This window comes from Raphanus sativus, chromosome 3, assembly GCF_000801105.2.
Source record: "Raphanus sativus cultivar WK10039 chromosome 3, ASM80110v3, whole genome shotgun sequence".
Taxonomy (NCBI): Eukaryota; Viridiplantae; Streptophyta; class Magnoliopsida; order Brassicales; family Brassicaceae; genus Raphanus; species Raphanus sativus.
Window position 1 is genome coordinate 564587 of NC_079513.1, and position 13415 is coordinate 578001.

General features: G+C 34.8%; 1 protein-coding gene across 1 annotated transcript; it reads right to left on the reverse strand.

Annotated features, from left to right (window-relative positions):
• Positions 1 to 4464: 4464 nt before the first annotated feature.
• On the reverse strand, positions 4465 to 6146 carry LOC108843969 (GTP-binding protein SAR1A). The gene is made up of 3 exons (XM_018617142.2): positions 5912 to 6146; positions 5449 to 5580; positions 4465 to 5010 (listed from the first exon to the last, which is right to left on the reverse strand). Exons 1-3 carry the CDS (start codon positions 6038 to 6040, stop codon positions 4690 to 4692), a joined length of 582 nt encoding a protein of 193 aa, XP_018472644.1. The 5' UTR covers positions 6041 to 6146; the 3' UTR covers positions 4465 to 4689.
• Positions 6147 to 13415: the final 7269 nt, after the last annotated feature.

Consider the following 13415-nt stretch of genomic DNA (forward strand, 5'->3'; position numbering starts at 1 on the left):
TTAATAGAATAGATAAAATGGTGTACGAAAACACATGTTGCTAGAGGCAATCGCCCCTTCAAATTTCCAGCGCTACGGTCTGCATACGATTCACTAAACACACCAAATTTGTCACCTAGGATTTAGACTGGTAGCAAATTTACAAGAACTCCTTGGAGTGAGAAACTGTCTGAGAGAGAGAGGGGGGGGGGGGTAAGATGGAGAAAACTTTAGTTGATGTTGTGCTTCTGAGGATTGATTAGATGATTATACAGGATATGTAGATTCTTGGAATACTGAAGTAACACAAGCTTCTGATCGTGCAGTTCCATGTGCCTGTCAAGTTCTTTCTTTTGTTTAAGGTGAACATCATTGGAGGTGCAGAGATGTATAAGTTCATCAAAGAGACTACTAATCATTTTGAATGTGGTCTGGTGGGTACGTTATTGTTTGTCTTTATATTTTTAAATATCGGTACTCTGTCTTGGATGATGGCTTAAAGGTTCTGATCTGTCTTTTTGCTTAATGAACTCTAGAGTCTAGAGACGTTCAATGTCAATTTACTGCTTCAGTTATAAATATCTACTGTTCTGCGTTACATTTTGATTTATATGTCTTTTTGCACACCACGTGACTTGTCAAAAATAAGATCTATAGGTAATGCAACTACATGATTCAAAGCTCTCTTTTTAATTTTGGCTGACTCATCAAGCTATCTCGCTATGTTTTCTACTAGCAGCATACCTATATATAATTTATGATTAATGTCACTGAGAAGCATCAGGGAAGGAAACCTTGCTGAGACAATATTGGAATGAAAAAAGTCCATAGATATGGAAGCTCATGAATTTCATTCAAATCAAATGGTAGCCACTGGTAGAGAATTATCCATTTATCCCCAAGCCTGCACATATTTATTTAGTTATTCATATGCACATGTAACAAAAAGATTTTAATTTACAAGTTTGCTACAATACATATAATGTTTTCCCTAAATCTACACATCACTATTTTTTAATAACACATCTTCCCATAAAAATCATTACTCTTTCCGTTTCATTTTAATTGTCGTTTTAGAGTTATACACACACATTAATAATACATGTAATCTATACTAATAAAGTTGAGTTTTTTTATCTCCTTGGGGGGAAAAATGCCATGTGACATTCTCTTTTTAATAATTAAAATCTTTTCTCAATTCTATTTAATGTGTTTTGGTGTTAATTGTGATTATGTGTTAGTTTATTTTTGTTATTGAGAATTTATTGTAATGATATTTTAATTTTGGATTGGAATTTTAATTTATTATGAATTTAATGTCTTGATTTTTTTTAGATTTCATAACTCTTATGTTACATATTTTTTTTAAAATACTTTACTAATAAAGTTGAGTTTTTTATCTCCTTAGGGGGAAAAATACCATGTGGCATTCTCTTTTTAATAATTAAAATCTTTTCTCAACTCTATTTAATGTGTTTTGGTGTTAATTGTGATTATGTGTTAGTTTATTTTTGTTATTAAGAATTTATTGTAATGATATTTTAATTTTGGATTGGAATTTTAATTTATTATGAATTTAATGTCTTGATTTTTTTTAGATTTCATAACTCTTATGTTACATATTTTTTTTTTAAATACTTTAAACTATTTCTTAATATTTTGTATGTCAAATAAAAATACAAAAATGGAAACTAAAGTTAAGTATTTTCAAATTTTTTTTAAACATAAAATAGATACATATCCAAACTATTACTTTATGTTTGAAAACATTTAAAATATTAACTTTAGTTTTTTTATATTTATTTTCATAGCTAATATATTATTATATAATAAAACTTATTCATTTACTAAACCGCGGTTCATCCACGGTTGACCCAATGATCCAGAGATCCGGTAAATCGTCCGGTTCAATATCCGGATCGGGTGTCAAAATACTGGTTTATAAGGTTTCTTTGTATTTGATGTTGACGATGGAGAATGGAGCCTCTACGATTCTCTTTTTTTAACGCAATCAACGTAGCCGTCATATAATTAATCTAAAAATTCCACTAATCCCATTCTAATAATGTTTAGTAATTGATGGTGATTCAAGCCCAAAAGACTAACATTTGGTCTATTGGTATTGACACATAAACTCTATGGTATCTTCCATGTTACACTGTGCAAAGAAACCAATAACTTCCATGATGCATGCTATCCGTGTTTACATTTTAAAAACCGTGAACATGATTAATATACTCTTAAAACTTAGGGAAATTGGGTGAAATATACACAAAAAAAAAATCACTAACTAACTAAAAACACCCCATTTCTCCTACTTTCTCTTCCTATCTCTCTCTCTACTCTCTCCCAAAATCTAATTAATTTTTTTTTGGTTATTAAGCAAAAAAACCCAACTTAAGGAAAAAAAATCATTACTTCCAATCCGAGAAAAATTTAAAAACGTTGCATGGTTGCTAAAGTTATTTAAAATTAATGTAAACCACACACCACCTTCACCATTAATCATTTGCACCACACTAACCATTTATTGTCAAAACCATTACTAAATACAACAAGTCAGCAAACCTGGATGTCACAGATAGTTAGAAATTGTCTTTCTCATAATTGTTATAGATGCTAACATCTCATATATAGTTATTTTAATAATTAATATATAGTTCATATATAGTTATTTTAATAATTAATAATATAAGTATGTTCTCTATATAAAATATCAACTTTGTTTTATGTTTAAATTTCAACTAAATTAATTTTGTTATGCCGGTCGACTTTTTATTCTATTTTTATTAAATCTATTAGTAATAACCACTTATGCTATTACACTTTGAACTAAACAACTTCAAACAACCACTATAAAAAAAATCAGAAAATGTCATTTTTAATATATTTTTATTTTCATATTTAACATATTTTATTTGTTAAAACCATATAATAATTTATAAATTTATGTAAAAGTATAACATACGAACCCGGCGCGTAGTGCCGGAAAATCACTAGTTTTATATATTTCCAAGATAAAAACATTATTACCTATACACCTAACTATATTTTAACCAATAAAAAATAGACAGAATAATCTTATTAATAAATTTTGCATTGAAATTCGAAAACGACACTTATTTTGAAACAAATTTTTTTCTCTAGAGCAACAACTAATTTGAAATTGGAGGGAGTAATAAGTTGGAAGGAAATATCTGGGGATAAAATCATGAAGAGTGAAGACTATATTTATCCTCTAAAATATGGTAAATCAAAATATAGAAAAGCTCCAAAAGAAAAGAAAATATTACATTTAAAAAAAAATATTTTCAAATAACTTTTTTTCTTTGTGATGAAAATCAAAATTAAAACATATACATTAATTTCACATTTAGTTTTAGTATCTATTAAGTCACTTCTTTTTCTCGACAACAAAATATTGAACAAGTTAAATTACAATTTACATACAAAAATATTTCTCGAACCAATAAAAATATTTAGCTTTATCAGATCAAATAGTTCTAAACAATAAAAATATTGCAGTAGGTAAATGAAATTAATTGAAAAATACATCTGAAACATTAGTAAAACTTATAAGAACAATAATTCAGTGTTCAATTATTTTAAAAATATAAATCAACACCATATAAATTTTAAGTCATGGAATATCTATTTTCATTATTATTATCGTTTGCCTTCTAATAATTTAAATTTCATTTTATAATTATATTTCTTCAAAACGATAAATATACATTATATATAATAGATTTAATGAAACTAAAACTTATATAAGAAAACCCAGGCGTAGCCCGGAAAAACCACAATTTCATATATACAAACCAAGTATTGTATTGGTGGGATTCTGACCAGATTTTTTTTATGGGTTTTGTTGTGTAAATCTCTCACGGATGGTTTTATTTCATTTGAAGGTTTGATCCAATGGTCGACAAACTATTTTCTGCTAGTACATCTAAATCTACATGACTACATTTAGGGATGGACATATGCATATCCATTCGGGTTTCCGATTTTCAGTACTAAATATTTAAATAGAATTGAGAAAAGATTTTAATTATTAAAAAGAGAATGCCACATGGCATTTTTCCCCCCAAGGAGATAAAAAAACTCAACTTTATTAGTATAGATTTTGGTTCAGATCTTTTGCAGGTTCAGTTCGATATCTATTTCAGTTACGTAAACAAATTCAATGTTATGTACCCGAGAACACGTAACTACGGTATAACCTCTTTAAATTAATAATCGATAGATTAATATCTCTATAAATTTGTATAATTTCATAGTCTCAAAATGAGTTTTTGGTTCAATTAATATCTCGATAAATTAATAATCTCTATAAATTAATAAAAAAATATAGTTTTGGTGTAGTTCCAACATTATTAATTTATAGAGGTTTCACTGTATTGAGTGAAGCGAGTGTTAAAATGTTCAAACGACACATCTCTCTACCGGGTTTTACACTTTTACTTGACTAACCTCACAAAGTTAAAACCAAACATTTTTACCTTATTTAATAGTATAAATTACGAAACATGTAATGTTATTTAAAAAAAAATCACTACAAAGAAACAAACCAGAGCAACGAGAAGCTAAGTTTCACGACATTTCTTACAAAACATGAAAAAAGCAAGACAAGAGAGACAAAGCTGGGAACTTATGGTTTAGCAATAACAAGGCCATGTGGTTGTTGGAGTCTTGGCGGCTTAGTAGTTACTTGATGTACTGAGAGAGCCATTTGAAGCCTTCGCCATAACCCATCTTCCTGACGATGCTGCACATGAAAACCTCCAATGGTCTTACGTTGGAGTCCACTAGGTTCACTTTACCCTTTCCCGTGGTGAAGTTGGAGAGGCCGAGATGGTAACGGAGCTCGTCCTCTGATGCAGCGTATGGTATGTCAATCTTGTTTCCTAGGATGAGGAACGGAACGGTGGCTAGAGATTCGTCTGAGAGAAGTGCGTCCAGTTCCTTTTTCGATTCTGCAAATCGCTCCTTGTCGTAAGCATCCACTAGGTAGACCACAGCATCCACCTGCAAGAGCAAAAAACAAAGGTATAAATCATCAAATAGTTCATAAGACCCTGCCATTGAAGTATAGCATTAATGAGCTGAAACATACAGATTCTGATACTGCTATGCTTATCGAAAAAGCTTTAGGATAACTGTTAAACAACAAACAAGGCAGCATTCACTAGAGTGAAGATGATCTAGCATATAATGAGTTAACTAAAGTGGTTACAAGGGACAGTGATTAGGTGAAGTAATCTCAAGATGCAGTCTATTATATGGTAAATGGCAAAGGGAAAAAAAAATCAAAAGATGATAATGATCACCGTAGAGTAGTAATAAAGTGTAAAATATCCATCAACTGGAGACACATGAGCAGAGTCTTCAATAAAGGGTCTATAAGGGACAGTGATCAGGTGAAGTAACCTCAAGATGCACTCAATTAAAGATGATAGTGATTACCTTAGCGTAGTAATCCTTCCAGACCCTGCGAGCAATCTGATGACCGCCCAAATCAAAAGCCTTGAACTTGATTTTACCGATGCTCAGTTCTTCAGACGTTGGATGCTGCGTCGGCTGGTGCTGCACCAACCTCTGTTTCATCCAAACCACCACTTAGTATCAATACTAACTAACAAAGGTTCCTAAATCAAACTCAGCAAACTTAGAAACTTCTCATGAAACAAACACTATATTGAATCTGGACTACGCTAACAAAGCAGTATATATGTATATAAACGAAGCTTCCTAAATCGAATTCAGCATCTACTCAACAAACACAAATCAAAATTGAAGATCTATTAGGTAGGTCATGGAATAAGTTTCGAATCTAAGACCGAATCAATCATGAAAGGGACTGATCGATTCGATTGCGAAAACAGAAGCAGGATCGGGTTAATTAGAAGGAGATCGAGAGAGATCGAACCTCGTCTTTGAGCATGTGAAGCAAGGTGGTTTTGCCGGCGTTATCGAGCCCGAGGAACAAGATCTTAGCCTCTTTCTGCCATAAACCTAGCGAAGCGAGAACGCCATAGAACCAATCAATCACGAACATGATGATGATGATGATGATGATGATGATCACTCGCTACCACACACCTCAATCGCGAGAGAGAGAGAGAGAGAGAGATCTTGAGAGGATTCTAATTTAGCTTCGAGGTCGAGTAAAGACCAAAGTAGCAAAGGATTCACCTACAAAACGGCAAGCTGTGCGGATCCCAAAATCACAAACGGACCCACATCGGTGCACTCTGAGTCCTTGGACAAATCACAAAGCCCAATTACAATAAATTCAATAAATTTGTTTTATGCATCTATTATATAAACTACTGCACTACTATTGATGATTTCCGGCACCCATGTGTAGCAATAAAATTTCTTAAAATTAAAATTATATTTATAAATAAAATTTATTAATATTATATATTTTATTATTTTAATCAATATTAATATAAATTTGATTAAATTAATCACAAAAGTAAGAAAATAATATTTATTTTCTATTTTAAATTATATTTAAGTATATATATATATATTTAAAATTGTAATCTAGCATAATTTTACCTATTTATTTTGGTTAAATATATTAAATAAATTTGTAAAATTACCAAAAATATTCATATAAAAATTATATAGTTATCAAAAGTTTAAAATAAATAATAGTTATAAAATATTTAGAGATTTAAAAAGAAAATTAATCATATTACGATTAAAAATTATAATTTTTAAAAATAATTATAATTTTTTTAAAAAAATTTAGTAATAAAAATTGTATAGTTATAAAAATAAAATTAAATAATATCTCAAAATTTATAGTTTCATATTTGTATATCTTTATTTTAATGATAATTTATGAGTTATTGCCATATTCTAAAAAGTTTACCAAAAGTATAAATCAACATTAAATATTATATATGATTTATTACTATATTCTACAAAATTTAGCAAAAATATATATAATATGTCGTTAATTTTAGTAGTTAGTCACTTTTTTTGTAAAAGTAATTATAAAGAGGACATGTGACGAATTATTTTACAAATAATGTCTAGGGAATTCAATCATGTTGATAAAAAGAAATTCATATTCTCCCTGAAGCCATATATAATTTGAGAAAGGTACAAAACCAAATAATATATGGTGTTTAGATGACAATTATAGTTTTGTAGCTATATATGATCTTCAGTTTCGGTGAATCTCTCTTTACTCTCGAAATGTATGCAAAAAATATTTGGTTTCAACTAACGAAAAGAGACGTACGTACGAAATGGTAATTCAACTTTTCTAAAACTAAAGTTAAGCAACTTATCCAAAAAAAATAATCAAATGTGTATGCTTATTGGGTGCAATTTCTTTATTGTGTGTTACTAATCATACCATTGATGTGTAAAACAATAAAACCTCTCACGATTCTCAACAATGGCGACCTTTCCTTCTGACAACCTTCTCACGAAGAATATAGACATGCACACAAAAAATGGAGGTTATATGGCACTTAGGCGATAAAGGAGCTAACTTACTGTAGGACATATAGCTCGGCGTGCTTTGACCAGGTTTGCTTTCTCTCATTAGTTCTCTTTTTCACCATCTATAGATTGAGTGTTGTGTTCTAATGTTGTCGTTTCTACGCATAATCAACAAGGCTGTTTATCATGGTTCAGACATGTATCTGCTTGATGATGTACTAAGTGCAGTGGATTGAAAAGTAGGCTGTGTATCTTGCAAATAGCACTTTTGCTTCCTCTGTTGCACAAAAAGACTCGCATTATGTGTGCTCACAGCGTTCAGGTACACTTCAACTCTCTCTTACAATGAAAATATATCAAGATTCCACATATGGTGTTGTGGTATAATGTCTTCTCATACTGTGGAGCTCTTTCTATTACGACAGGCGATATCTTGTGCAGTGCAGACATGGTTGTTGTGATGGACAAAGGAGAAGTAAAATGGTTTGGAACTGTTACCGATATGCCTAAATCCGTCTTTACATCATTGCGTTCATCTCAGAGGTAGTTTTAGTTTATTGTTTAGTCGTTCTCAAACAACAACAAGCAGGTACTAAGATTTAACCTAAACGAGTGACGGATGAGGACGTGAATTGAATCGTTACAGATATGACATAAATGTTACGTCCGTGCTTCGTGTGATACCATGACAGAGATGCGTTATGGTGCCATTCATCAACTTTTAGTTATAAGTTTGGTAACCACAACAAAAACGTGCAACGAAGGACTTCTCTGGAAACAACAAAAATAATTTGTTATCCAGTAGATTGATGAGAAAGCAAAAGGTCCTATGGTTCGTCCAAGGCTTATGTGTTTCCATTGATTAACTTTACAGCTACCTTGTCTCAAAGTTGTGCAGTACTAAGTGGATGCAAAATCAATGCAAACCAACAATACCAATATAATTTGTATTAAATAAAATTTGTGAAAGAAATTTTTTGACTTAGAATCTACGGATCCAAATCTACTTATGTTTTAAATCTACTAAGCTAACAATAGAATTCTTGTAGCAAAATGGCCTGTGGTATTGACTTCCAATGGTAGTATTCGTCCATGGCTTAGGGTTTCCGTTGATTACAGCTACCTTGTCTCAAAAATGTTATCTGGAGGAGAAGAAAACTAATTAAGTAAACCAGTTAAAAGTCTTTTTACTAACGACGACTAGGTCGATCATTGATGTTGGAGGCATACAAATTATCATTTTCTTGAACAAACTGTAAGAGTTCGTCTCTTGTCCACCGCTGATCCATCAACTTGGGATTCATGTCTCGTTGCTTGGTTAATTATTTCACCACCAAACACTCATGTGTAAGACATAGTCGTAATATTAACCATCCCAGAAATAAACTTAGTAGCAACTCAAATATTATATAGCAGATTGTGGAACATCATTAACGTACGCATGGGTCCCCATAATAAATTAAGAGCAAGAAACCAAAAAACACGTTGCTTGGACCACTGCCTCATCTGTTCTGTTCACTTACAAGTCTTATTTTCTGTCAATTTATGAGGCTCAGTAGACATGTGATAAAGGTGTGAATAGATGATATTGTGGTGGTAAACTGCAGAACAACTAGTATTTAAACGAGTCTTGTTTCATCACCATTTCATCAATACAAGTTAAAATATACTTTCAAGTGCTCTCTCTCTCACTCTCTACGTACCAAACAAATAATCAGTCTAAAGATGGAAGGCAAAACTGTGATTTTAAGTGTGCTCATAATGAGTCTTGTCATGGTGCAGAATCAAGTCGAAGCAAATAGTTGTTGCCCGAGTGATAAGAGAATGTATATGATTTTATTAAAGTTCCGCCCAACCTCCCTCTCTTGTACTCTACACACCAGAGATACAAGCCACTGATCTAGACCTTTAGTCTCGAGATCTTTACAAAGTCAAAAGCTACTCCTCTTTACAAATGAACTCTTATTTATACTCTATGAAAGACGTAACTAACTCCAACGTCCGTAACGTCCATAACTGCCTCTCACTGACGAACTGAAACAGACTCCTCCACGTCAGCTGAAATGCTCTTCTCCTCTCCAGTATTCTTCTCTTGTCTACTCTTCTTGCGATAGTATACTCTCCACGGCTTATCAATACCCCCCCCAATGAGATTGAGCTTGTCCTCAAGCTCGAACTCTGGAAAATCCTTATGCACATCCCTCACTCTCAACCAAGCTGACTCATGCTCTGGTAGGCCCTTCCAACGAATCAATGCTTCCAAATGACCTTCCGAGTCATAACGCAAACTCATCACTTTCTCAGGCTGTAAGATAACTTCACCATTCTCAGAAAACGTCAATGGCAAGGTAGTGACTGTATGATTCTTCCCCAACACCTGCTTCAACTGGGACACATGAAATACTGGGTGGATTTTGCAGTCATCCGGTAACTGTAAACGATACGCCACTGCGCCAATACGCTCCAGAATCGTGAATGGCCCATAATACTTCGCTGACAACTTCTGACAAAACGTTTTAGCCAGAGTCTTCTGTCTATAAGGACGAAGTTTCAGAAATACTGATGATCCCACTGAGAACTGCAAATCGCGTCTGTGCTTATTAGCACTATTCTTCATAGCTTCCTGCGATTTCAATAAGAACTCCTTAGCCTGTTTCAACATCTCATCACGCTCTTTTAACATCACCTCCAATTCAGAATTCGCAGTAGATCCCTCCTCAAACCACAGCAACTCGGGAGGTTCTCTACCGTAAACCAGCTTGAAAGGAGACGTATGAATCGATGTGTGGTAGGACGTATTGTACCAGTATTCACACCAAGCCAAGTACTTGTACCACAACTTCGGATTAGCTGATGTAAAGCATCGTAAGTAGGCTTCTAAACATCGATTTACTACCTCCGTCTGCCCATCAGTTTGAGGATGGTAAGCAGTGCTAAACTTGAGAGCCGTACCAGCTAAACGAAAACACTCCTTCCAAAATTTGCTCAAGAACACTCTGTCTCTATCTGAGATGATTGAAACAGGGTAGCCATGAAGTCGTACCACCTCCCGAATGAACTTCTCAGCCACAGATGTTGCTGTATAAGGATGTTTAAGGCCAATAAAATGGGCATATTTGCTCAGTCTGTCCACTACTACCATGATCACACTAAACCCCTCCGATTTAGGCAAACTGTCAATGAAATCCATCGAAACTTCAGACCAGATCACAGTTGGTAGCGGAATTGGTTGTAAAAGACCACCAGGACTCAATGTGGAGTATTTGTGGGTCTGGCATATAGTGCACTCCGACACATAGTGTTGAACATCGTCTTTTAACTTAGACCAATGAAACAATCTTTGAATCCTCTTGATTGTCTTCAACACGCCAGAGTGACCGCCAAATACCCCGTCATGATATTCCTGGAGTATAATTCCAATATACTTTGATGTCTTAGAGATAACCAATCTTCCTTTGTAGAACAATCTGCCCTTCACAATAGTAAAGCCCTTCTTCATCGCTTTTCCTTGAATCATATCCTGTATCTCCTTCTGAATCATTGGATCTGCATCCACTTCTTCGAATATGTCCTGAATCTGTAGGTTCGAAGACACTGTTAAAGCTCCAAACAAACTCTCCACGGTGAAACTATTAACCTGAGGAATCCTCGATAACCCATCTGCTGCCTTGTTCTCAATGCCAGCTCTGTACACTATCTCAAAGTCAAATCCCAGTAGCTTCGTTAACCATTTCTGATAATCCATTGAAACATCTCGCTGATCAAGTAGAAACTTAAGGCTCTTCTGATCTGTATACACTAAGAACCGCCTGCCCATTAAGTAATGCTTCCAACGACGAACAGCCAACACTATAGCCATCAATTCCCGTTCATATATCGGTTTCATCTGCTCTCTGTTCGACAAAGCCTTGCTGAAATAGGCAATGGGTCGATGGTTTTGCATCAATACTGCTCCTAGACCAAACCCCGATGCGTCTGTTTCCACTACAAACAGCTCTTGAAAGTCAGGTAAGCAAAGAACCGGAGCATTGACCATTGCGTGTTTCAACTGATCAAACGCTGTTTGAGCTCTGCCCGTCCAGTCGAAGTTATCTTTCTTTGTTAACTCTGTCAAAGGTCTCGCTATAACTCCATAAGCTTTGACAAAGTTCCTATAGTATCCAGTTAAACCAAGAAAACCCCTCAAGTCTTTCACGTTCTTTGGTGTAGGCCATTTCAGCATAGCCTCTGTCTTGTTCGGATCCGTTGCTACTCCTGAAGCTGAAATGATGTGCCCAAGGTACTCCACTTGAGATTGACCAAACAAACATTTCTTGTGATTTGCCAATAGACTATGTTGCTTGAGTGTCTCCAGTACGAGTCGCAAATGCTCCTGATGATCTACCAAGTTCTTGCTGTAGACCAAAATATCATCGAAGAAAACCAAAACAAACCGTCTGAGGAAAGGTTTAAAAATAGCATTCATCAATGATTGAAATGTGGCTGGAGCATTGCTGAGGCCAAACGGCATGACGACAAACTCGTAATGACCTTCGTGAGTTCTGAAAGCTGTTTTTTCAATATCTGTTTCCTTCATCCTTATCTGATGATATCCTGAACGCAAATCCAATTTAGAGAACACTGATGCTCCAAATAACTCATCCAACAGTTGATCTATAACCGGAATTGGAAATTTATCGGGTACTGTTATCTTGTTCAAGCCTCTGTAGTCTACACAAAACCTCCATCCGCCGTCCTTCTTCTTCACTAATAAGATAGGGCTCGCGTAAGGACTTCTACTTGGACGTATAACCCCTGACTGTAACATTTGTGCCACCATTTGTTCTATGACTTCCATATGTGCATGAGGGTAGCGGTAAGGTCGAACTGCTACTGTTCCTGCTCCCTCCACTAATCGTATCGAATGCTCAAAACCCCTCGCTGGTGGTAACTCCGTCGGCTCCTGAAAAATACTGCTAAACCGCTGCAATAGCTCGTTTAGTTCTGGTGGAGTATCGATGCTTCTCTGTTCTTCACTTGAAAATAGAGAACAAGCTCCATTTTGCAGAGTTATACCCGCTGATATTGTCTGAAGAACTGAACTTGAAGTTGTATCCCCTCTGTCACCAATCAGTGTTACTCTTCCTGTAGGTGTAGCAAACGATAATTCTTGCTTTTCCCAATCTACTTCACATTTACCCAAAGTACGCAACCACTGTATCCCCAAAACCACATCAACGCTGCCTGGATCCAAAACGAGGAAATCTGATTTGATGAGGACTGATTGAAGTTGTAGAGACACGCCTTTACAGAATCCTGAGCCGTTTACCGTGATTCCTGTACCCACCAACACCTTAAAGGATGAGGAATGAACTTCTGTTAACTGAGCTTTTTTCACAATATCTGGAGATAAGAAATTGTGGGTAGCTCCACTATCTATCAGAACCATCACTCTTGTCTTTCCAATCTTCCCTTCGATTTTGGTGGTCGTAGGAGATGACCACCCCATATATGAATATAATGACAGCTCGCAAATCTCAGTAGTGGTACCCTCTAGTTCTTCACTCGAATCATGAAACTCTTCTTCACTAAGCTCTACTTCACTTCCTTGGACCACCACCATCACTTGTAAGTTCTTATTCTTACAATTATTAACATGAGCTCGAGACCACTTTTCATCACAAGAAAAGCAAATTCCATTCTTCTTCTTGTGTTCATATTCAGCATCAGACAGTTTGAGTCTACCCTGCCTCTGGTTCGTAGGAGGAGCTGACTGTCTTGAAGTCTGCTCAACCGGTTTAGGCTTGTTAACGCTGTTTTGAGCTGATGCCGGTAGTGATTTAAAGGATGAGGTTGCTGATGTCTTATTCGTTCGATTCTCTTGACTCTTTGATGAAGCCAGCAACCTGCAGAACTCGCTATCTTCCATTTTGATAACCACCTCAATGTGTTCAGGAAGTGTCTGAGGATCTTTCATCTTGATCACT

What these genes read in the sequence shown, in the direction of transcription:
- LOC108843969 (XM_018617142.2), bottom strand. Translation starts at nt 6,040, where the DNA reads ATGTTCGTGATTGATTGGTTCTATGGCGTTCTCGCTTCGCTAGGTTTA. An exon ending in TTCACATGCTCAAAGACGAG is followed by an intron (nt 5,581 to 5,911) that starts GTTCGATCTCTC and finishes TGGATGAAACAG; the next exon opens with AGGTTGGTGCAGCACCAGCC. An exon ending in GGAAGGATTACTACGCTAAG is followed by an intron (nt 5,011 to 5,448) that starts GTAATCACTATC and finishes TTGCTCTTGCAG; the next exon opens with GTGGATGCTGTGGTCTACCT.